The following is a 26,402-nucleotide window of genomic DNA, read 5'->3' as shown; positions in this document are numbered from 1 at the left end:
CTGAATCAAAATTTTTTTTAAGAACACCATACAAATGAACAGGCAGCAGCTGATTGGCTGAGAGAGTTCTCTCAGCCAATTAGTGGCTTCCCATTCCGTTGTATGCTTTTTTTTTTTTTATTCTTCTGCAGCCCGGCTGTCGGTGTCCCTCCGCCTGCAGCTACCTGGAGTTACATGCGATTTATCACATAAAAAAGTGCCAAATTGTAGGACAAGTCGGCCTAATGTATGAAGGGCCTATAAGGAGATAGATAGATAGATAGATAGATAGATAGATAGATAGATAGATAGATAGATGCACCCTCTTATGCATTTATATGATAACACAACATGTGGGTAATTTATAATACTTGTGTAATTTACAGAACACCTAGACCAGACTCCCACTTACTGTATTCCCCACCAACGTCATGCTCACCTGTTAATATGTTTTCTGCCTGGACATCTACTTGTACTTCCACAGAGTGCTTTGAAGTATACGTAATCTCTGCACTGACGTGACCTACTTCTCCAATACACATGGGTGACAGGAAGTCTGTGCGCTCCACGCGAGCCAGCGCTGCTACGCATCTCTCCTGGAACAAGATACGGGTGATGTCAGGCGGAAATAACACCAAGCAGACATTCAGCTGCCTAGCGCTCCAATTCCTTATACCCCAAATACTGTGCGCGTCATCCCAGCCAGCACACCAACATAATAAGCGGTATACACAAACAACAGTCGTGATAAAGGAACATAGAACAACTACACATACAAATCATTCTACATTGTGGACACCATTATTATGTTAATTCATTATGGTTTATGCCATGTTAATTTAGATGTAATGGGTGAGCATGTTAGAAATGCAATTTAAGCCTATTTTTTAATAGGTCCAGTAGTAATATTATCTTATGGGATCTAATACCCTACAACAGGGAATGGATTTGCATGTGATGAGTTTGTCTTGCTGAAAAAGCAGTCTCTGTACACAGTATGCAGACGCCATTGAGTATCTTGTACATTTTATACTTGAGCTGCAGCACCATCTAGAGGAATAAATGCATATTACACAACAGTTTAACGTTTTTCATATTGAAGAGGTTGGACATTTTTGGACTGAGCCGGGTGCAGGATTTCACCAAGGTCTTCCTATTTCAAAGAATAAGGCTTGGGCCCCACATTGCGTTTTAGCAGCACCTGTTCAACAGGCTGTGTTTGGCAGGAAGGAGTTGGCAAATGTGTTTCTATTGGGCAGTCTACACATACTCAACTAGAACACATTCATTGGAATGTATGTACAGTATTCACAGAGTGTGGCTGTACCACAAATACTGCTATCTTATTATGGCGGCACTTACCGGACACAGCAGGTCCACTGCATCCGGCTAAAATGCAATGTGCAGCATATGCAGAGGCGGAAATACCGCTGGCGAAGCAGGTGCTATGCACCGGGTCCCGAAGGACTAAGGGGCCCACTGCCACCCCTGTCACCCTCTTCTTGTCAAAACTTTTTCCCCATCACCCTCTGCCGTATTGCAATATTGTGAACTTAAGTTGGGGTGGAGTAGCAGGGCCACGTTATATTTTTGCACCTGGGTTTACCACCTATGAGTTCCACCACTGGGCATGTGTCAACCCCAAAAAGCTATATCCTGCCAAAAAGGTCCTGTTCTGCTGCATCCTGCTAAAACTCAATGCGTGGCCCACGCCTAAGTCATTGAGGGTCTGGAGACCTGTGCCGATACCTGTAAAGGGACAGGGACAACCACCAAACTCTTGGCCGTTTCACTGGGGAGAATCCAGGCCACTGTACCCGAGTGTGTGTAGGCCAGGAGGGGTTTTGCTTAAAGCCTGGGGGTTACATGCAATGAAACAGGCCAGACCATGGGACCATGTATATAAAAGCACCTGTGGCAACCAAAAGCCAGGCAAGGCTGGGAAGGGAGAAGCCAGAGGCCAAGCCATCAGACTCTACTATATCACAGTAATATCAAACCTCTATGTACACACTACAAACACCAGCGCAGCCAGGTGCTTAAATGGGAACAAACACGATTTTAATTTTGATTACTAAATTTCCACATGACTACCTGAAAACTGGTCTGGAACACTGCCAAATCTCATACTCCGGTTAACGCATCCCAGATATCGCCAGTGTAAATCTTAGATTATTTTCAAGAGACCACGTGATAACCAGAGAAGAACCACGTGATAACTCCATTTCAGAAAAGGGAGGCCTGACATTTTCATCACTGGAGGGTTGGATTAATTCTAGGGTTCTTTGGAATAATGGGTGGGTACCAAATAACTCACCTGATTGGCAAGCTTCAGCCCTTATCAGGTGCCATATTCAGGACGTACCTCCCATTTTAGCAGACTCTAGTCAGCAGCTATCAGACAGCGGCTCTTCTCAGGTTAAAGGGTTTGCAGAACTGTACCTAGACAGACACATAACATGTCCCCCCACCTCTGTACAGCAACAACAAAGGGGAGTGGGTGTCTCACAAATTGTTTGATGCCATTCTACTACTGTATATATGGAATATGTGATTGCATAATTGAGAAAAACGATCAATGTCCTGGGGGGGGGGGGGGGTATGGGGGTTGCTTTAGGTGGTAATTTTAAACTTGCAGATGGGAGTAATCGGTTGTCTTTTGGACGTTTTTTGAAAGAGGCTTAAAATTACCCGAATATATACTTATACCCCTTTTTATGCAGCCCCAATATAATTTTGCTCTTATTTTGATGGAAAAATAGACTGTCTTTTTTATTTTTTTAGAAAAATGCATTCAAGAGCCCTTTGACACACGAAGTACCCCACATCTTTTTATCATAACCACGAATAAACTTATATTCTGTTTTAGCTTGGCTTTTGTCCTGGCACTGGCAGATTTCTCCAATTTATCTGGTTTTGAGAGTAAGAACTATTAAACAATCCAGTTTTTCATAAATTTGCATAGTGGCCAATTGTGGAAGCGCACAAAACCACGATAAGCAACTTTAAGGTAATTGTTTTGCCATATCCTCAAAAATTTATTGCGGTTAATTGATTTCAGAAGCCTCCCAAGTGTGTGTGTGTGCTCAGATTATTCTTACCCCAGACTGGCTGTTACAGTGGCGGGTACTTATAATAGCGCCAGCTTCCTCAATCATCTTCAAAATGGTTCCTCCGTGAACGTTTCCTGCAATGTTGGCGTCATCAGGACGCATAATCCTGTCAAAAATCAAAGGGAAAAAAAACACTTCATATTAGGATTTTTCTGGACATACAATAGGGTCTTCTCATTTTTGGCACAATCTAAACGGAACAGGCAAGAAACATTACCTCAAGTTTTCTCCTGGCTATTTAGACTTTCCTACATACTGGCATTTTTACCACCGGTATACAAGATCAGAGTAACCTATGGAGGCTGCTGTGCCATGAATAGGTAGTGGATATCACAGATATCTGCTGCGAGTCTTTTTACTACTTATGGGCGTCCACATGGAATGCAGTAAATCTCAAAAACAAAATGGTAGTTTCAGAGGTTTTACTGCATTTTTATATTCCATATTTCCCATCCTAAAAAAACAAAGCCGTGTAGCAACTCAAAGGTGGTAGAAACAAGTCTGACACTGATTTTGCAGCTCCCTATTTACAGTATCCACATAATCTAGTAACAGCGGAGGCAGCCATTTTGGGAGCTGAACCCACATCCAAAAGGAAAACAGTTTATCAATTCCCCAGGAACTGGAGCACTGCTAGCACAAAGAATGAAGTGATCAGCAAAATGGCTGCCTTAACAACATGTGGGGACCGAAAGCATAAATATATTATTCTTTGGTGTTGCTATGGGCAACAACTACTTCCGTGTTACCTGTAGAACAATTTCCAAAATCTGGTTGCCATGACGACCTGGCGCACAGGATTTGTCAAGCCCTGACTGAAACTAAATAATATGTAACAGGTTGTGTTTAGCATCCTGGAAGATGGGATGCCGGAATTCTGAATCCCAATCCCAGCATCCGTAGCTATTCCTATGTAACGTTGTAAGAATTTAGACAATACAAATATAAAAAAAAAAAGACAAGGGCATTAAGGGCCAGATGTACTAAGCTTGAAAAGTGATAAAATGGAGAGTGATAAACCACCAACCAATCAGCTACTAACTGCCATGTCACAGGCTGGGCTTGAAAAATGACAGAATGACAGGTTGGAGCTGATTGGTTGGTGATTTATCACTCTCCAGACCAAGCAGTACACCAGCAGCAGAAACTGATAATCCATGGCTCCATGTAATTGCACTACAGGTCCCAGAACTTCTGTACATGATATACAGTAGTAGACTTAAACCAGGAATAACACCCATTTTGTGCAACATACAGGAAAGTACGCCACAAAAAAAACATTGGTCATAGTTCCTGAAATTTGTGTTAGCTTTTAATAGAAGTTTGCTTTACAGCTTAAAATCTAGAAACTATAAATTCAAAAGCATATTAATACAATCACTTTACAGGAAGCTACACAAAGGAGTCACACTACCTTGTAAGGACATCTTCCATCTATATAGGAAACCAGACCAGTGTTAACCAAGCGAGCAGCCAGCCTGTGTTATGAATGAAGTCTAATGTTCATTGTAAAAATGCAGCAAATGTGATGTCGTCATCTGTGATGTCAAAAGTCTTTTGTTAACCACACGTGTAGGGAAATGAGTACAGCTAAGGGGTCCTATCTGGACTAAGGACGAGCCATTAGCCAATCACAGTGACTGTGGTGTTTCCATGGCAAGTCGGTGGCTAAATTATCAGAACAGCAGATGGAAACAGCTTCCTGTTTGTAAATTACCTAACCTGCAGCAACGCAACCCAATGCAAACAGTATAAGTATCCTCAATATTACATTATTCATTATTTCTCTACGTTTATAAATGGATTACAGTGTTTAAGAATGGTGCTACTATTTTGCAATGGTATAATATATATATATATATATATATATATATATATATATATATATATATATATATATATATATATATATATATATACATACACACACACACACACATACATACATATATATACATACATACACACACACACACACACAAATTTATAAAATGGCAAGGTTATGACACTAAATTGCATGACTGTGCATTATTTCCCAATGCCTGCACACTTTCCAGCATAACTGCACACTTCCAACTGTGACCAGGGATCTACAGCAAAAAGGTGGGCATGCAAAAAAGGTCGACATTCAAAACGTCGACGTGGGTTTTTCACCTGGATGTCGACATGGAGACCATTTGGTACTCTTTACCTAGAAGGGCGCCAGCGATTGAAATCGCGGTCGTCGGGGGTAAAAATCGCGGTCATCGCGGGTAAATCGGGATGGCCGCGATGCCCGCGATTTTCCCATAGGGAACAATGTTAAAACGGCAGATTGACCGCGATTTTACTGTTAAATGCCTCAATGGACCCGATTTGGGGCCAAATAGGCCAAATTAACCCTTAAATGTCCCCCCAAATTTTTAACGCCACCCCACGATCCACGCCAACCCGAAGCGTGGCGAGCGCAGCGAGCCCGCGAGGGGCGGCGGTACGCGTCCTCCGACCTTTTCATGCCCTACTATCCACTAGGGCGTGGTGTGAGAATATAATAGTGTGGCGAGCGCAGCGAGCCACCGAGCCCGAAGCGTGGCAAGCGCAGCGAGCCCCGCGAGGGGACGCGGATACCTTCACAGGTAGACGCGTCCCCTCGCGGGCTTCACAGGTGTCCGCCTCTCCACGGACATCTGTGAAGCCCGCGAGGGGACGCGCATAACTGTGAAGGTATCCGCGTCCGCTCGCCACGCTTCGGGCTCGATGGCTCGCTGCGCTCGCCACACTATTATATTCTCACACCACGCCCTAGTGAATAGTAGGGCATGAAAAGGTCGGAGGACGCGTACCGCCGCCCCTCGCGGGCTCGCTGCGCTCGCCACGCTTCGGGTTGCCGTGGATCGTGGGGTGCCGTTAAAAATTTGGGGGGACATTTAAGGGTTAATGGGCTCTGTGGCCCATTTAACATTGATTCCTATGGCCAAATCGGGTGGATTGAGCCATTTAACACTAAAATCGGGTCCATCGCGCCTTTTAACATTGATTCCTATGGGAAATCGGGAGCATCGCGTCGCGGGCATCGCGGGTACATTTATGGCCGGCCGCGACGCGACCGACACGATTTCCATGTTTAACATTGGTTTCAATGGGAAATCGCGGGCATCGCGTCGGTCACGTCGCGGCCATACATAAATGTACCCGCGATGCCCGCGACGGGCGCCCTTCTAGGTAAAGAGTACCCATCATTTGAAGTGCACCGCATCCGCTCGCTATGCTTCGGGCACGCTCATGTTAAGGGGCCCGATTCTGGTTCACACTTTAACCTTTATTCAGATCTGATTGCAGTACAAATTTGTTTGGCAAATGGGCAAAACCATGTGCACTGCAGGTGGGGCAGATGTAACATGTATAGAGAGAGTTAGGTTTGTGCGAGTTATTTTGTTTCTGTGCAGGGTAAATACTGGCTGCATTATTTTTACACTGCAATTTAGATTTCAGTTTCAACACACCCCACCCAAATTTAATTCTCTCTGCACATGTTACATCTGCCCCACCTGCAGTGCACATGGTTTTTCCCATTTTCCAAACAAATTTCTACTGTGCATGTGCAGATCCTCGAATGTGACTGCCCTCGGCGATTTACAGGCTGATGACAGAGGGGAGGCCCAGAGTTTCATGAGTGTTCAAATAAGTATGTGGGCAGTGCGATGCCGGGCGGAGCACCCTATCTTCATCCCGGCGAAGTCAGTTACACTGACTTATATTTGCAAAGGCGGGGAAATCATTTGACAGTCGGCGAGCATCGAATGATTTTATTCTGCTGCAGGCACATGGGAGGGGATGTGTCTTCGGATCACATCCCCTCACATGGTTGCGGGGGTCATCGGCGGCAGAGGGACCTGAACTGTGAATGGGTCATGGGGAAGAGCATGTACAACAGATATGATAACATGCCTGGCCAGCTGCAGTGGTCACTAGGTCTACAAGCATTAGGTCAACATGATTGAAGGCCGACAGGGTCATTAGGTCAACATGGGATTTTCATTTTGAACCGACAGGCGGTATTTCATGCCCCATCATCCATTAGGGTGTGGTGGGAGAATTAAATAGTGTGCCGAGCGCAGCGAGCCATGCACGGGGATGTCGAATGAATGCTTGTTGAGGGGGGATTGTGTATACTTTGCGCTGCTGGATTTGTGTACAGAATAGAATAGAATAATAAATGAAAAAGGTGTTCCACACTGATCACAAAGACACTGGACACTACGCCACAAACATCCGCGAGCCTGCCGCCTTCGTCACGGCTGTGAATGGCAGCAGGGGAGCTCTGGTGTACGATGGCCGGGAGCGGAGGTGATGGGGGGGGGGGGGGGGGCTACAGGTCAGGATGGGAACCTAAAGGTGGTGCGCCAGTGTTGCACAGCTGGAGGCACCATTGGCACGCACCTACTGCATAGTGGTATCACAACACTCAAGTGGTTACTGCTTGTCAACCTGGTTCATGTCTATCCATTGATCCATACCCCTGCAGTGTATGGCCACAAGTCTACTGGCATCAGGTAAGGTTTAGCGCTGCTAATACTGTGTGCTGACCCTGCACACTTAAGCCACTACCCTGGAGTGGTCTCATCAGATGCACCCACGACCCCACCTGGGCATATACTGGCATGGTTGCACTATGAGGGTTATTTTGGTTCACTCCTTCTGGCAAATTCCTCCTTAGATGGACAAAACCATGTGCACTGCAGGTGGGGCAGATGTAACTTGTGCAGAGAAAATTAGATTTGGGTGGTATTGAGCTCTATATTGCAGTGTAAAAATAAAGCAGTCAGTACTTTCCTTGCACAGAAACAAAATAACTCACACAAATCTATCTGTCTCTGCACATGTTACATCACCCCACCTGCAGTGCAGCATGGTTTTGTCCATCTAAGAAGGAATTTGCCAGAAAGGGTGAACCAGAATAACCCCCTATGTCAGCAGCAGTGTACCCAACCCAAATGAGTAGGAAATAGAGATCACACACACGTAAGAGGTCTTGTTACCTTACTTAGGGTCTGATTCAGAACGGTTTGCTAAGCAGTGAATATACGCAGGTAAATTGCTGCCTGTCGTGTGCCCACCCAAATCCGTTCAAGTTCTCATACACATCAGCTCGCATTGGCCGGTACAGCAGAGAACGTTTCTTCCCCCTTCACTGATAAATGTACTCTAGACTGACTTTTATTGTGGCTGGAGGTGGCCGAATTCAGGACAGGCGCTGCGTTCACAGGGGTACGGCCCAGCGTTTCTGTGGGCGCACAGATAAAACGTTCAGCATTCCCTTGCCTCCGCCCCCTTGGAGTGAAGGCATTTGCTCCGGGGGTTTGCACATGCACAAACCACAAACATTGGGCAGGGGAGCCAATTAGGCCGCAGCGACCAGGTCTGAAATCACCCCCTTAGTAACGCACCCTTGTATATATTTATTAATATACATGTTAACATTTTTTTTTGTAATAAAATGTTGGAAGTTATATATAGATGTTCCATCATTAATAAAACAAACATTTTAACGCTTTTTGGAAAAAACATTATCCAGTGCACCAGTCAGTAAATATACCCCACTGCATCCATCAATACAAATAAAACATGATACAACGATACGTCTACAAACGGGAATATGACCTAAACAAATAGACTTCGAAAACATAAATGGCAAATATATTCTAAACAAGCAATAAAACCTAATTCTACAATATACAGATTTAGGGGGCGATTCTAATCACCATGCTCCGCTTTTATGCGCAAGTGCAGCCGCTTGGTGCGAGCAGGCGCGGGGAACTGCTTGTTCGCCGTTCCCACCTAGCTGTGTGGATGGGAGGCGTGGGGCTACGCTCATGGGAACTCCTAGTGTTTCATGTGCTGGTGACACGGGTGCGGGGGGCAGGCAGCTGACGTCAGCTTCCCGTACAGTGCACCTGCAGATATAAGATACCAGAGAGGTGTCCTACATCTGCGAGCGCCTGTAAAATCATTCTATGGTCGGCAACCATGAAATGATTGTGGGCGGGATGTTGTAACATCCTCTGCCCATTATCGCCGGGCATCGCATTATTAATAACCGCATATGTTCTAACATATGCGGTTATTAACGCAAGGGACAGCTGTACCTTGCGATGCGGTGCAGATGGGCGGGATCTGTGACGGATCCCTCACACAGCGCTGCGGTAAGAAGCCCATAGGCTTCTGCAGGGAAGCGGTGACACTGCGGAGGGGGGTTAGAGCATACAGAAATGCGGTAAAAACCCAGATAACAGGGATTTTACCAAATTTCTGTGTTAGAGAATCACCCCCTTTGTCCCCACAGGCAAGGCTGAACATCCATTCGCAAGCGTGCACAGAAATCAGCATGGGGGGGGGGGGGGGCATTCCTGCGGGTGGTGATAAAACGACACACAAAATTCACAGCTTTGAGTGTTAACCAGAATAACCTCCTCAATGTCTTGCTGGAACAAAAAAAAAAAAACTACTAATATTAAAAAAGTGCAAACTGTGCAATCACCCATAACAACCAATCAACCAGCAATTCGCTTTTACTGGTGCCAAGTAGAGAATATTGGTTATTACTTGTGGTGTCTCATTGCAAAGGTTTCATCCATACTGACATACTCTCTCAGAATGCCCGTAAGACTCCTGAAATTCTCCTACACTCGTGGGACAACAGGCCGGCCTCTCGTTTCCAAACCACCTTGTTCTCCAGTGAAGTGGGTGGTCCTGGGGTCATACCGCACAATTTGCAGGAAATGACATCGTCGTGACCCCACCCACCACTGCATAATGCAACCACGAATGGCAAAACTGTAGCAGAGATGCAAAGACAACATTAGTAGAACCTCGGCCACTCCGCCTCCACAATCTCCCAGTGGGAACCATTAAAAGGAAAGAGTCAAATAGCACCACCTGGTTGTGGTGTAACCAAGTCATCCCACAGGAAACCATAAGACATACATGTAAATAAGGGACCATAAAGACAACCAGATTTCATACCTTCCAACTTTAAAAATCAGCTTCCAGGACTGAATGCCCATTTTGAAGATATCCATAAATCTTATGACCGGCAACATGTTGACTATCCATGCATGCACAGAGCGCGAGACTGGATATTGCATAAAGCCCGAAAACTAAATACACACGTCAGTGACATCACACCATCTGCCAGTGTCACATTTGTGCAAACAGAGTGCTGCACTTTCTTTCCCTTTGTGTTACATTTCTTGTGCAGGGGTCTGTATCTCTGAAGGAGGAATTTGAAGTGAACAGAGCTCACCTGGAGTGGAACAGAAGTCCTTCCAAAAACCGTCTGATATGTGTGGGCCGCATCCCAAAGGAATGGTGGGTCCTGGAGGTGCAGTCAGGAGTATGGGATTTTTAGGAAACTCCTATGAGCTGAATGAAATGAAATAAGTTTTGCAGTTCGGAAGTGTTACCTTTGTACTGCATCAGCCAGGTAAAAGCAGTTATTAAGCACAGCCTTAGGGGAAATGACTAACTTCATACATACTGTACATGCACATTTCATAATGTAGATTAGTTTTGCAACAGGCTTAGTCAACCTCCGGCTGCTTTGGAAAATGCATTAGGTCAACACAAAAAAAAGTCAATATTAGTTTCTCATGATTTTTTTTTTCTACCGACATGTTAATACCCAGTGGGCATAGAGCAGTGGTTCCCAAATTGTGTGCCATAGCACCCTGGGGTGCTTTAGGACACTTGCAGTGCGTATGGGGCTTAAAATTATTGTTTGAGGCCACCCTGCACCTGGAAGAGGTCACTGGTCCGGGCAGCACACAGGTGAGGGGGAGAAAGGAAGCCCATAAGCTTTTGGCCTAGGGGTGCAATGAATCAATTACTGATACTTTAGGGTGCCTGTGATTCAAAAAAGTTTGGGAACCACTGGCATAGAGGGAGAATGTAATCGTGTCTGAAGCATGAGGGGACGCAGTACACACGGTGTCCATGTCAACCTATAATCAACAGTCACCAAAAAAGTCATGTAGACCTTTTCCCGTGTCAACCTAATGCATGTCGAACTTTTTCAAGTGTCAACCAATAGTGATCAATCTATTGACTTTATGCTTGTTGAAATAATGAGCCACACCCACCCAACAGGGGTGCGTCCAAGAGACTAAGGATACTTCAGGCTGTTAAACTGAGCTTAAAGATACATTCTAGAACTGAAGTTCAAATATTTTATTGTAAAAGACGTGGTCTTTATATGAATGTAGTAAGATTTAGAACTAAATGACCCGCTATAAATTACCGCAGGTGATGAACCCCAATAATGGCTGTCTGAGGGGGGATAGCTGAATAGCGCTAGGGGACCCTAAGGGCAGGGGTGTATCAAGTAAGGAGAAAACCTGCATGCTGCCTCAGCTGCGGGCCCCCTCCTCCATGTATGTGCTGTCTGCTGACTAAAAAAGGGTTTGTAACCAGTCGCGCAGGAAAAATTAACGGTAACCCCTATATCACTGATAACAGTGTATTGATATTTGTGTGGGGTGTGCTGCCACTAAGACAGGGAATTGACATAAATACAAGAAAAAGAGAAGACTGTCATGTGCTGTGGCGCACTCAGGATATCAGAAGAAAAACAATCATAAAATTTAACTTTTAATAATTTTTTATTTAAAGAACTGCGACATATAAAAACATTTACCATAGGAGGTACATAGAAAGTAGGAAACTTTAAAAAAGGGGATATTATCCTCTTATGGTGAACTCCAATGTCAGTTCCCCTGTATGAAATTGGTCGGGGCGTCTTACAGTGTGTATCCGCTTTGCTGCAGAGGACTAAATAAAATAAATTGGTATAGCTATTATTGTCAGTGTCTTATTCAGATAGTCCTCTAGCAGTTGGACACTTCATACCCGCTCTATAAGAAAGTTCTGTTTAGGGTAAGTGCCCAAATGAGGCAGTGGGGATGTCAGCGAGTGGTGGTATATATTTATCACACACTATCTTAGCCAGTATCTGTTGCCGTATATTGTTCTTTAAACTGCGTATCAATATCAGCCTCTGTGAAGAGATCGCATTCAGGTGTGGATGCGCGACTCTTACATAGGGGGAGATTCTCTAAGCGAAAAATGCGGTAAAAACCCTGTTATCGGGGGACCTTCTGCAGTAACTTACTGGGGTCCCGTAATTATTTTTATTGTCTGATGGAGTTTGAGGACCCCTGGGTTAAACAATCCAAGGCAATTTTATTTAAGTGTTCCTGTTGCCTATACACCATTGAGGCAGCCATTTTTGCTGTGCTTCAGCCTATCAATTCATTAGGCAGGAAACATGGGTACATTCGGTAACAACTATAACTTCATTTTCATGCATATTGCCCACTCTGTACTAATTTGCGCCTATGTGTCATGAACAACAGTGGCCATGGATGACATACAGTAGTTTGTATAATCGCTTTAGAGTGTATGTGCTATACTATTTGCCAGGGAGCTCTCAGGAAATAGTGGATAACATTGCTTCGTTTGCAGTGTTGTCTAATGTGTGCCTAGCACTGGCCACAAAATGGCTGCCAACTGTGAGGGCATAACAGGCAATGATATTTCAACATTACCTTGCACTGGAGATGTTTTATATATACGCTACATCACATAGAACCCACAAATTACTACTGTACCTTTAAGATTACAATTAAATAAAAGTTTCTTGGTAACAGAAATGAGTCATATTACCATTAGCATTTCAAAGGACAGATCATGAAACAGAATACGGTTATCTGTTCCCTTGTGACTCCAGAGGTAATGAACTGTTCAGTTCCCTTGATAGCTATATAATAAGCAGATGTGTATTTTATTAATTATATGCGCCATATAATTCATTCCAAGACCCAAGGGTACAAAATAAAAGGTTTCTAGATACAGTCAAAAGGTCAACAGGGTCAAAAGATCAATGTAAGTTTTTACATTTTTGTGGTAATTTGGTTGACACCTGTCGACATGGACCACCACCGCAGGACTCGCCATGTACCACCACTGCCCTCACCACGCTGCGGCCTGAAAAAAAATTAAGGTCAACCTTTTTATGGAACAAACTTTTCATGTCGACCTTTTGACTGCCTACCTAGACTGGAACCAGTTCTATTTTATGCAAAGAAAGACATGTGGTGCAGATGCACACTCCATATTATTAATCAAAATCAATCAATAATAGAGGTTCTTGGTATATTCATTGGCCAAGAAATATTTGCCAACCAACCAGCTTCACGGTAACCTCATTTCTGGTGGGTCCCTAATACTAAGAATCTGGGGCGCGGAACCCCAAAAAGGCCAGCATTAGCCAGTCACCCCAGGGCAGCACACAAGTGAAAAACTAAGCTATAAATGTGTGTTAATAAGAAAGAAGCAGGAGCTAGAGGTTAAAAAGTGTAGTGCTAGGAAGTGTGGAGTGAGCATCTGCACCACATGTCTTTCTTTGCAGAACTACAAGTCCCAGCATGATAGCACCTCATGTAAATCGGGTGTGCATTCTAAGATTCCCCCCCCCCCTATAAGCTAACATTGTGTACACCTGTACACCTGAAGGTTGGGACTCCTTCAACTTAGAGTAGCACCCCGCCCACCTGATCTGAACATTAGTTCACCAGTTTGGTCCCTGGTAGCCACAGACTGCAAACTGAGGGCACAATGAAGGTAAGACCTAAAAATTTACACTAATTGCTAGTCTTGGAGATGAATTAGGGGTGCGGCTCCGCTTGGGTTGGTGTAACCGAGTTGCTTTCAGGGTGGCACACCCTAACATTTATTTAGCACTATTTATTTTCACTAATATTATACTTCCTAGCACTACACTTTTTAACCTCTAGCTCCTGCTTCTTTCTTATTAACACACATTTATAGCTTAGTTTTTCACTTGTGTGCTGCCCTGGGGTGACTGGCTAATGCTGGCCTTTTTGGGGTTCCGCGCCCCAGATTCTTAGTATTAGGGACCCACCAGAAATGAGGTTACCGTGAAGCTGGTTGGTGGGCAAATATTTCTTGGCCAATGAATATACCAAGAACCTCTATTATTGATTGATTTTGATTAATAATATGGAGTGTGCATCTGCACCACATGTCTTTCTTTGCAGAACTACAAGTCCCAGCATGATAGCACCTCATGTAAATCGGGTGTGCATTCTAAGATCCCCCCCCAGTTCTATTTTATCCAACAACAACATAATAGATAGGCATCATGATGGATAATGTGCAGTTTACGTTTTAAGTCGATATGGTTTCTTTAGAAAGAATCCACTATTGCCATCCAGCTTATTGCAATGCACCAGTCACATTCGCACAGTGAAGGAAGCCATTTTGGGGCCTGAAAAATTGCAGGTTATGAATTAATTATAATCATAACGGTCTACCACCATCATGTTTATACAAGGGATTAGGCTATGCAGGCCCATTAAACAATAATAGGATGTATATGGTTAACAAAAAAGGGGTGTAAAGAAAGTTCCTCTCAGAAATACCAGTTTATAGCTATAATATACAGAGTACATTTTTTAAAGTGATCGCTGGATTCGGATGCATTTTTGCCTTCAGGAGGCAGGAGGCTTTACTTAATCTACCCCCGGACAGACTGATTTCACAAAAAAAATATTCTCCAAGTAACAACTATGTTTACACAAACCCTTATGGAAAGGTGTGAAAAGGTTTTGTCTCAGAGAGCTATTCCTGTACACAGACAGCAGAAAGTGCATTACAGCTCTCAAATAAAAAGCACAAGTTACACTGGGCCAGATGTACTAAGCTTGACAAGTGATAAAATGGGGAATAACAATGCACCAGCCAATCAGCTCCTAACTGTCATGTTTTTACAGATACAGTTAGAAGCAGATTGGTGGGTGGTTTATCACTCTCCACTTTTCAAAGCATTCGTACATCTCGCCCTCTGCCACCAGGGGGCGCTGATACGTTAAAATTAGAGTTGTGGTTGGGAATTTTAACTAGGGGCGGGATGTATCAATATTCACTTTTCTGTAGTGAAGTGGACTCCGTTTTTTCGCGCTTTTTTCGCGATTGTTTTGCGATGATTTTCGCGTTATTTACGATGATTTTATGCATATCTTTGGTCCGCGCTAATGTGGACCTCTCCCGAAATCTTTTCGTTTTTTTTTTTTTTGTGCGCATGCGCAGATGCGTCCTGCTGCTGGCTGGGTTTCCCCGGCTCGCAGCGCTCAGCTTGACTTGCTGACGAACTGCAGTTGTGACAGGTCAATTATTAAAGTATAATGTATTTTTACAGTGTGTTATTTACCTTATGAAAACAGGTTGTGCTGTGGGATGTATTTTACTTGTTGTATGGGAGGCAAGATTGATTCTTTTTTGGAAGGTGTGAGGCACAGATCATCAGGGCTAGGCAAGAGGCAGTGAGGTGTGAGGCACACTGCCTCTTGCCTAGCCCTGATGATCTGTGCCTCACACCTTCCAAAAAAGAACCAATCTTGCCTCCCATACAACAAGTAAAATACATCCCACAGCACAACCTGTTTTCATAAGGTAAATAACACACTGTAAAAATACATTATACTTTAATAATTGACCTGTCACAACTGCAGTTCGCCAGCAATATAAGGCGAATTATATAGAAGAGAAGCTGAGCGCTGCGAGTGTTAATACATCACACAGCGCTTCAGCTACAATGCTGTCCAATGGGAGGATGTTTCGCGCCGGAAACTCCGCGATACTTCAACCCGGCGGAGTTTTTTCAACAATAGAAAACGAAAACTTTATTAATACATGAAGCGAACAAGGGACCAACGCGAAAACGGGATGTCAACGCCACGGTAAGCGTTGATACATCCCGCCCCTAGTGCTGGGTGTCTATAGCCAAAAAGGCATCTTATTCTAAATGCAATGTCTAGGGGTATGGGTCATAGGGTCGATGGAACTTCAATCAACCACTGTAGGTCAACACATGAAATAGGTCGACATGGTAAAGGTAGACATGAGCTTTTGGCTCTCCATGCTTTGGGCACGGTGCCCCGCTACCCTATTATATTCTCACTCTAAGCCCACTTGAATAGTATAGTATGAAAAACCACCTTTAAAAATAAAAAACACGAGAAACTCAGGTCAACTTTTTCCATGTGTCGACCTACTGACCGTATACTCTGTTTTGGACCCAACAGAAGACCGTGTGGATTAATTTAATAAGCAACACTTGTATATCAGTGTGCGACTGAGGGGGTTATTCTGATTCACTCAGAAAGGCACAATCGCTCTCTAAGGGACAAAACCATATGCACTGCAGGTGGGGCAGATGTAACATGTGCAGAGAGTTTGATTTGGGCGTTTTATTGTTTTTGTGCTGGCTGCTTTATTTTTACACTGCAATATAGATATCAGTTTGAAGTACAAACCCCACCGAAATCTAACTCTCTCTGCACATGTTACATCAGCCCCACCTGCAGTGCAGCATGGTTGTGTCCATTAGAGAGTGATTGGGCCTTTCCGAGTTAATCAGAATAACCCCCTGAGTCCGCAGGTGATTCACAGCAGAAACTGGTATGGGAAAAGGGCCCTGCGAATGAATCGTATCACTCTGTGGCCCTTATTCAGATCTGATCGCAGTACAAATTTGTTTGGAAAATGGTCAAAACCATGTGCACTGCAGATGGGGCAGATGTGCAGAGAGAGTTAGATTTGGGTGGGGTGTGTTGAAACTGAAATCTAAATTGCAGTGTAAAAATAATGCAGCCAGTATTTACCCTGCACAGAAACAAAATAACTCACACAAATCTAACTCTGTGCACATGTTACATCTGCCCTGGAACGTTACCAGTAACCAGGGGCGGATCCAGAATAAAATGACAGGGGGGGCACCATGATAAAAAAGGGTTTGGGTGGGGGAGGGGCGGTGTTAGTGGTGCCAGTGTACATGCTAAGAGAGTGGCAGGAGAGTGTGGGAATGGAATTAAAAATAGGCCCTGGCATTTAAAGTACGCCGGCCCACCATGGCGACAAAAGTGAAGGATGTAGTTGTGCGCGCGCCAAAGGCGCGCTCCGGAAAAGGGTGTGTGGCCACTCAACAGGGGGCGTGTCAACACCATATACAACTTCTACACATTATGCAACAAAATACTAGACCCCATTATACTTGCCCCTTACACATGATGCCAAATGGAATGAGCCAAAATTGACATAATGCCACATGGATTGAGCCAAAATTCACATAATGCCACACGGATTGAGCCAAAATTCACATAATGCCAAATGGATTGTGTCAAAATTCACATAATGCCACATGGATTGAGCCAGAATTCACATAATGCCACACAGATTAAGCCAAAATTCACAATACACTTCATAAACAGGGACATTGTCCACCAAAGGCTCGCATTAAACATTTACACCATAATGTCCATTACACGTTAAATTACACGCCATTATGTCAATTATGTGTTATGCCAAACACCATAATGCCTATTAAAAATTATGCTACATAAGTGCTACTTCTCTACATGCTCATTGCCAAGGGTTCCATGCTCATTGCCAGAGGTTCCATGCTTGTTGCCATGTGGGATTACATGCTCATTGCCAAGGGGGAATACATGTTCGTGGTAAATGGGGGACAGCAGAAGTGACAGCCACTGACAGTGGCAGAGCCTGGCTGTATTCAGAGCACTGCAGGCAGTGTTCCCTCTAAGCTGTGCGCACGTGCGCGCGCACACAACTCGACGAGCGTGCGCACAGACATTACAACAGAGCGCACAAAGCAGCAGTGGTCCATTTTTGCAGTTGTGGACTCAATTAATGTATGTTTCACCCATTAACTACATTGTGTGCTGTGTTTTGAATGTTCAAATGTTTAATATCATTTTGAAGTAAAGTTAACACAAATGCTGAACGTCATTTTCCAGTTATATATAAGTGACGCACAAAAATGTAAATTTCCTTCCAAAGTTGCACAGCCAAAATCTTTTGCCGCACACAACCTTCGTAAAATTAGAGGGAACATTGACTGCAGGTCCCGGCTATTTGAAATAATACCCCTTTCACACCAGTAAATGCATTCCCAGGTTGGCCCCTTTTACACCAGCCTAGTCCCTGCATTTTCTGGTGTGAGGGGGAGAGAAAACCACCCCTCCCCCCTTTAACTAGTTATCTCATTTAACCGGCTATATCTTCGGAAGCAACTGACCCATTTACATGAGACAAGTATTATATTGAAGAACTTTTGAGTGGGCTTTGAATGATTTTGGTCCAGTGAAACTGCAACGTTTGGTTCCAGAGTAATCTGCCCTCAAAGAACATGAACAGCCATGAAATTACATTTAAAAAATAAAATAAAAAAAATCGGTTTATACGCAATATCTCTGGAACCGATTGACCGATTTGGACCAGCCTGGTATTATATTGAAGGCCCAGCGATTTGGAATTGAATGAAATCAACCACGAGCTTCTGTGATGCCAGGGTGGGAACTGGCAGCCGTCGGAACCGGGTGGGGTCGAAATTGACGGGTCCCATATTATCCTATGGGGAAAAAACGTTACAGGTTTGCCAGACGATATCTCCGGTTCCCGGGGGGCTAGATACACGGGGCTGGGCTCGTTGGAAAGCCCTGGTCCTCAGCTATAAAATTAATGACAGGGGGACACGTGCCCGGGTGCCCCCCCCCCTGAATCCGCCACTGCCAGTAACAATATAGTTTGTAAAATAGTTCAGTGTGTATGCACTATATCGTTTGTCAGTGGGTTCCAAGCAATTCAAGAGAAATCGTTAGAAGACATTGCATCGTTTGTGGTGATGTCTAATTCCTACACACCTGAAGACTCTCTTTTTGGGGTAAAAGCGTCAACCAGCGCTAGCAGAAATTGTCGGGACCTGACACGCCGAGAAGGGCTGTTAGGTGCGACTGAAGCAAGGACGTATGAGGGCACAAGGGGGTTATTCTGATTCATTCGGAAAGGCACAATCATTCTCTAATGGACAAAACCATGTGCACTGCAGGTGGGGCTGATGTAACATGTGCGGAGAGAGTTAGATTTGGGTGGGTGTGTATTTCAAACTGATATCTATATTGCAGTGTAAAAATAAAGCAACCAGTATTTACCCTGCACAGAAACAATAAAACACCCAAATCTAACTCTCTCTGCACATGTTACATCAGCACCACCTGCAGTGCACATGGTTTTGTCCATTAGAGTGATTGTGCCTTTCCGAGTGAATCCGAATAACCCCCAATATGCACAATCCTCATGGAGGATATTTTGTTAAATAATAAAAATAACAGAGAACATGGCACAAGGCTGGATGCTAGTCACTTTGTAGTTTAATCCTGGGCCTACAATGTATTTGTGAAAGCTGCATACATACCTCCCCACTCATTACTGACTGCAGTGACTGGTGCAATGCCTGCAAATGCCTACGCAGCCTAGGCAGCCAAATGTCCTCTCACAGGCACAACCTCTGCTCTATCCCCTCCCTCACTCACTCTCTGTGCTACGGAAGCCCAGCCGATTCCAAACTTTTCCAACACACACCACCCATCTGATTAACAGCAAGCAGTGAGCAGAGGGTCAGAGGGAAGCAGGAGCACCACTTGTGGTGATGTTATTGTGGGGCTGAGGGGGGGTTAAAAATCCACCGTTGAAATCATTAGGAGATGCAAATGTTCGCGATTTAGCCTGGAATGGACACAGAACTCAAGTAAAGAATTTTAATTCTAAAGAAAAGATTTTTTAAAAAGCACTTGTTTTGAAGATATCATGGATGCATGCACACAGGTGTAAAGGTGCCCATACCTCTCTCACATGCGATACCCACCTACTGCCTGCTAGGGAGCCACGGGGCTCCTGGTGGGTGGGGGGGGGATCTGACAAATACTTAGTGCAGCCCTCGCGATCTCCAGCTCCGATGCACACAGGACCACGCTTCGGAATCGGAGGTTAGACACATACGATTTAACACTTCACCTGATTTCTCAGCTTGACGCGTCGAAATCAGGTGAAAAGCACCCAAATCGTAGAAGTTTATGGGCACCTTAAGAAGCAACTATTGGGCTCTGTGAGGATCGCAGGAGCATGTTCCATGCAATACCAGGCAAACCATAGGAATTCTGCTGTTCTGGAAACTGCCACCTGACGTCCCGTGCATTAATTATAGGGACCAGTTATCCATTTGATCTAGGTCTTGTTCAATAGCAACAGTGCACATGGCAGGGTGTGCAGGCCCAACGCCCTCTACAAGTAAATACAATACATGTCACAGTGATACTGTAGCGTCAGATCGCCTTAGAACCGATTACGGCTGCCAAATATTAGGCCAATAATTGGCAAACAGAAAGTGACATGCAAATAGGTATAAACAAAAGGGTATGGGTCATATTGTCAACAATATGAAGGAAGACATACCACTAAAAAAAATCAACCTTCCCATTGTCAACCTAATGCTTGTGTCGATCTTCTGACCCGGACAACCCAATGTATGTCGAACTAGCAACCGTACCCCGAACAAATGAAAAACAAGAACAAAGTGAATGGTGAGGTTGCTATGGGCAACCAGTCAGAATCTACTTATTTAGCACCTTCTAGAAGATAATAGATAGTATCGAATTGATTGCCCATAGCAACATCTTAGGGGGGGAAGGGGATAAAACAGAGTGTGATAAATAACCAACCAATCAGCTGCTACCTGCCATGGCACAGGCTGTGTTTGAAAAATGTCAGACAGAAGATAATTGGCTGGCTGTTTATCACTCTCCATTTTATCGCTTTTGAATCTTAGTGCATCTGGCCCCTGGAGAGGTAAAGCAGAGAGAGCTAGGTACCAACTAGTCAGATTTCAATTCAATAATAAGCACTACTACTGTACGTTGGCGGTACTACCACTAGGATGCAGTTATAATCCCGGCGTTCAAAATTCCGACGCTGGAAACCCGACACCCATAGAGGGAGAATTAGTGTAGCGAGGCACCGGGCCCACTGCTTGGTGAGCCTGCAAGGGGGGATCCACGTCCCCCCCCCCTTGTCGGGATTTTGGCGGTCGGGATTCCGTCATTGGGATTTCAACCGCCGGGATTTCGTATCAAACCCCTACCACCCCTGGTGTTACATCTTTCATCAGTGGCTGTTTCCAAGGGTTGGATGCTGGACCTGCAAACCTACTCTGCACTTTTACCATTCCTGTATGTGCATTATCAGCACCTGTACGTGCATTTTTCATTTTGCCAATTACATTTTCACTGTTAAAACAGATATATTCCAGCATGACTCAAAAAGAAATGGTTACAGTATAGATGGTAGACAGTGTCTATGTTGACAGTCAAAGGTCGACATGGGTTTGTCTCAGATGTAGATGAATAATACATTTTGTGTGTCTTAGGGGGTGTACACACAGAGTGATCCTTAAGTGATTTTGACTAAAATTGCTTAGAAGGTTAACAAATATCGCTGTTAAGGTTAGAACAGGGGTAGCAAACTCCAGTCCTGGAGAGCTACCAACAGTGCTCGTTTTCCAGGTCTCCTCACAGAATCACAAGTGAATTATTTAGCTCCACCTGTGGATCTTTTAAAATGTGTCAGTCAGTAATGAGTGTACCTGTGTGCCTGTGAGGTGAGCTGGAAACCGTGAACTGTTGGTAGCTCTCGAGGACTGGAGTTGGCTACCCCTGGGTTAGACAAATCGCTCTATAATATCGCTTAGTAAAAAAAAAAAAGTTGCCAGGCAATAATATTTTGAGTAGATCACTGGCTTAGTCAAAAATCGCAGGTATTCACTGCGAAGGGAGATATTCACTAGGCGATCTGCAACTAAATACCAACCTAGTATGTTAATTCTAGCTCACTTGCAAAAACCGTTCCGTGTGTACGGGATGCGGTCATTCGTCAGACTGCATTTAGGTCTACAGTCATTAGGTCGACCCCACTAGGTCGACTGGCAGGAAGGTCGACCTGACTTAAGGTCGACATGGGCCAAGGTCGACATGACTTAAGGTCGAATTTGCATAAAGGTCGACATGAGGAAGGTCGACTGGTCATAAGGTCGACATGGGTTTTTCACTGTTTTTTGAGCCGACATGTGCCGACAGGCGGTATTTCATGCCTTACCATCCACTAGGGCGTGGTGGGAGAATAAAATAGTGTGCCGAGCGCAGCGAGGCACCGTGCCCGAAGCATTGCGAGCGAAGCGAGCGATGCGAGGGTCCGATTCTCATTGCCAACTGTGTCCATGTCGTGGCGACATTCGGATCAAAAAACAGTGAAAAACCCATGTCGACCTTATGACCAGTCGACCTTCCTCATGTCGACCTTTATGCAAATTCGACCTTAAGTCATGTCGACCTTGGCCCATGTCGACCTTAAGTCAGGTCGACCTTCCTGCCAGTCGACCTAGTGGGGTCGACCTAATGACTGTAGACCTAAATGCAGTCTGACGAATGATCCCATTCCGTGTGTACACCCCATTACAAAGTGCTTATCACAGGGTTTTATATTCAAGACCCAGTGGGTCATGAATTAAACCTACAGATAATTCACTGATTGCCTGGGAGTGTCTGTTCTCCCCCCCAAACACCTAGAAACAGGATACCTAGTGCATATAACCCTGATCAGCTAGGTTATGTAGTTACAGTAGGGTTGCCGACTTTTAAATGCTCCTCTCCGGGAGAAGAACGGAGAGGAGACTTTCCTTACCCGATCGGGGGCGGGGCTTGACTGTGACGCCATTAAGCCCTGCCCCATTACGGGAAATAGGAGAAATGAGTGATCTCCATGGAGGGGGGGGGGGTGCTAAACTGACACGATTGTGCCATTTTAGCTCCGCCCCCTCCTCTGAGACCCGCGGATTGCGGCATTTACATGCCGCGATTCGGGGGGCTCAGGGGGGTCCCCCAGATTCCGGGAGGGTTGCCCACCCTTCCGGGGGCCGGGAGGGGGACCCGATTTTCGGGAGACTCCCGGGAGGGTCGGCAACCCTGAGTTACAGCTAAACTGAGTAATACTCCATGTACATCACAAATGTCGGGTCGCACACAGGATTTGGGCATGGGTACGTCCCGGGAGTGACCCGGCATTTGTGAGGTGAAGCTCCCCTTAGCACCCTGGCAATAAGCCTGCTGCTCTGCCCCCGCTGATGTCACACGGGGGCGGAGCAGCAACGCAGCATCCTCCCTATAGAGTGAACAGACCCAGGGTTGCTTGACCCAGGTTACCCATTTACCCAGCAACCCGGGTAAAACCAGGTGGGAGTGTCGGGTTGATGGACCCGGGTTTTTCCTGTTGGCGCGTTCATACCGCACAGTGACCCTGGTCAACCCGGATGAGACCCTGGTTATTTGACACAATGGAGATAGTCTAATTCCTGCTACCCTGACAAGGGTACAACAACAATCATACACTAATGTAATAACAGTACACTGCTCTGCTCGCACACCGCTAGCCGGCATGCGCGGTGCAGAGCAGCTTCATCAGGGCCAGGTTGACATTGGCAGAAGGTCTACATGAACATGGTTGACATACATAACCAGGGCTTTAGGAGAGATTAGCCACCATTTGCAGCTAAATCCTGACAAGTTGAGGGCAACCAGCGCTAAAAAAAACAAAAAACACACACACAAAAAATTTGAATTGCGACTCCCAATCTCCCATCACTTAAAAAGAAAAAGAGGTTGGGTGTGCAAAAACAAATGGTATTACACTTATTATTACATGTTATTTATAAGGAGTCTTTGGGCAGCACCTTACATATAACACACACTAGGTGATTCATCGAGCCCTAAGGGCGCTCTTCACACCGGCGTAAGGGGCTGCGCCCCCTTCATTTGTAAACGTTTGTATTATGGTCACGACACAGTAGAACAGGAAGCTGGGTAGTGATAGGGGTGTGTGGGCATTAGGGGGACTAAAGAGGAGGGTGGGGGACACTGTGCAGCTTCTGCCAGTGGGTGAGGGTCCAGCGTGGCAGCACAGGAGTACAGGACGGTGGCCCTGAGTCAGTGTCTCCTCCTACTGGGTGGGAGTTAGGGTGCATGAGAGCAGGAGGCTGGGCTATGAGGCATGATAGGGGTAGGTGGGCAACACAGCGTCAGCGACTCCCCAGTGGTGGAAGCTACGGTTCAGGAGAGCAGGAAGCTGGGTAGTGATAGGGGTGGGTGGGCCTACAGGGGACTAAAGAGGAGGGTGGGGGACACTGTGCAGCTTCTACCAGTGGGTGAGGGTCCAGCATGGCCGCACAGGAGTACAGGATGGTGCCCCTGAGTCAGTGTCTCCTCCTACTGGGTGGGAGTAAAGATGAGTACACACGGGTGCAATTTCATGTAAAATCGCTGGCAATATGGTCGCTGAGCGACCATATTGCCAGTGATTTGGAGCGCAGCTGGCGATAAATCGACCAGCGGCTTTCCCCGGCGATCGCTGTGCCGGGAGATCAGCGCCGGGGAGATCAGCGTTGATCTCCCCAGCCCCTTGCCGCTGCTCCCTCCCTCCTCCCATCAAAGTGACAGCAGCAGCGTCTGCTGCGCTCCCCCTCCGCCCCGTAGCAGTGTCTCCTTTTCATCGCTGATGAAAAGGAGACACTGAGCAATATGATTGCTGGGGATATATTGCTAGCAATATATCCCCAGCAATCATATTACCCCGTGTGTACACAGCATTAGGGTGCATGAGAGCAGGAGGCTGGGTGGTAAAGCATGATAGGGGAATGTGGGCAACACAGGGTGAGCGGGTCCCCACTGGCGGAAGTTACGGGGCAGGAGAACAGGAGGCAGGGCAGTGATAGAGGTGTGTGGGCATGAGGGGTAGGAAAGGTTTTTGGCTGTTGCTGCGTAGGGATAGACATTGGTGCAGACGCTATCGATGGTTGGCATTGATGGCGATTTTGCACCCTGCCATCAAAAGTAGTAATATATTACTTGGATAACCATCGATTGTTGTAGCTATCGATGGTCATCCATTATATCTGACTCAATAGGCCGTGGGTCAATCAGAACTTGGTGGCGGGACTTCCGGATGTGGGGGGTGAGCTATGCTCCGTGTCCCGGCACCTTAAAAATTTTTTTTTAAACTTGATTGGTTCTCCTTTGCCATCGATGTAGGGAAACCATCTGGTCCTCCCACATCGATGGCAAAAGTATTCAACATCGGCCATAAAACATCGATTATTTTAAATCATTGATGGTCGATGGGCATCCCTAGAACTGGAGGAGGGTGGGGGACAGTATGCAGCTCCTGGCAGTGGGTGGGCGTCTCCTCCCACTGGGAGGGAGTGAGCGTGCATGAGAGCAGGAGGCTGTATAATAGTGGTATGTGGGCAAGACATTGATAAAAGTTGTGGCGCTGGTGCAGAGGAATGTGGGGACACTTCTGGCAGTGGGAGAAACCTGCAGTGTGGCAGCCAGGGCAGGATTTCCCACCTAGGGGCGGCACCTGCTTGTGGCGGTACAGGGGGGGGGGCGTGAATGGCGGGTCCGCGAATCGTGGGAGGGGGTCTGCAAATCGCGGGAGGGGGCGCTTGATGGGGGTGTGTGAATCGCGGGGGTGGGGTCCGTGAATCGCGGGAGGGGGGGCGCGTGAGGTTCCCGAGGGGGTCCGCAAACCGCGGGAGGGGGCGCTATGGGGGGTTCCATGAATCGCTGGAGGGGGGTCCGCAAATCACGCGGGCGGTGGCTTGAATCGCGGGAGGGGGTCGAAAATTGCGGTAGCCACAAATCGCAGGAGGAGGGGAGGTCGCAGGGGTCCCGCGAATCGTGGGAGGGTTCATGGGGGTCCCGCGAATCGCGGTAGGGGGGGTCGCGGGAGTAATGGTGGATGGTGGCTGTGGAGTAATGGTGGATAGTTCAACAGCTTGGCCCTCCAGCTGTTGAACTATCCCAGCATGCCCTGCTACTATTTGGCCATGATAAAACGGTTGCAGGGCAAGCTGGGATATGTAGTTCCACAACAGCTGGAGGGCCAAAGTTGCCTGCATTAGAACAATACAGGGTACAGAAAACTAAACAGAACAGTAACTGAAAAACAGAGAACAGGTAACATTCAAGACAATACTCACACACGATACAGCCGAGATGTAGGGGAGCAAAGGAGATGTCCATGTACTACCAGGGGTTAGTTGTCATTGATAGAGATGAATAATTATAAGTTAGAGATACGGGTATAGAAAGTAGCAGAGCAAAGGCCCCCATACATTACTGAGACTTCTCCGAGGGGAGAAGTCACTGTTAATACCCCTTGAACCGCCCAGGATGTGGTCCCTGCAAATGCCGCCAGAAGTTGTCCGATCCATCATGCCGCACTTGCAAGCTAGTGGCTCTGATCCTATGAACACTGGACCGTGCACTGGATCTAGAACACATGTGATTTGCC

General features: G+C 45.9%; 1 protein-coding gene across 7 annotated transcripts in view; it reads right to left on the bottom strand.

Moving 5' to 3' along the window:
• ACOT7 (acyl-CoA thioesterase 7) overlaps positions 1 to 26,402 on the bottom strand; it is a 163,235-nt gene that overhangs the window by 128,903 nt on the left and 7,930 nt on the right. For 4 of the 7 annotated variants that reach the window (XM_083162987.1, XM_083162986.1, XM_083162983.1 and 1 more), the window contains exons 2-3: positions 3,081 to 3,198; positions 419 to 575 (exon numbers count right to left, since the gene is read on the bottom strand). In XM_083162987.1, coding sequence (XP_083019113.1) covers positions 419 to 575; positions 3,081 to 3,198 — 275 coding nt within the window. Of the gene's footprint in view, positions 1 to 418; positions 576 to 3,080; positions 3,199 to 4,506; positions 4,642 to 10,374; positions 10,494 to 26,402 lie in introns of those variants that run through there. The other 3 variants (XM_083162984.1, XM_083162982.1, XM_083162985.1) reach the window with 2 other exon arrangements.

This window comes from Crinia signifera, chromosome 19 (assembly GCF_055691185.1).
Source record: "Crinia signifera chromosome 19, ASM5569118v1, whole genome shotgun sequence".
NCBI lineage: Eukaryota > Metazoa > Chordata > Amphibia > Anura > Myobatrachidae > Crinia > Crinia signifera.
This window is presented reverse-complemented; position numbering and strand designations above follow the sequence as displayed.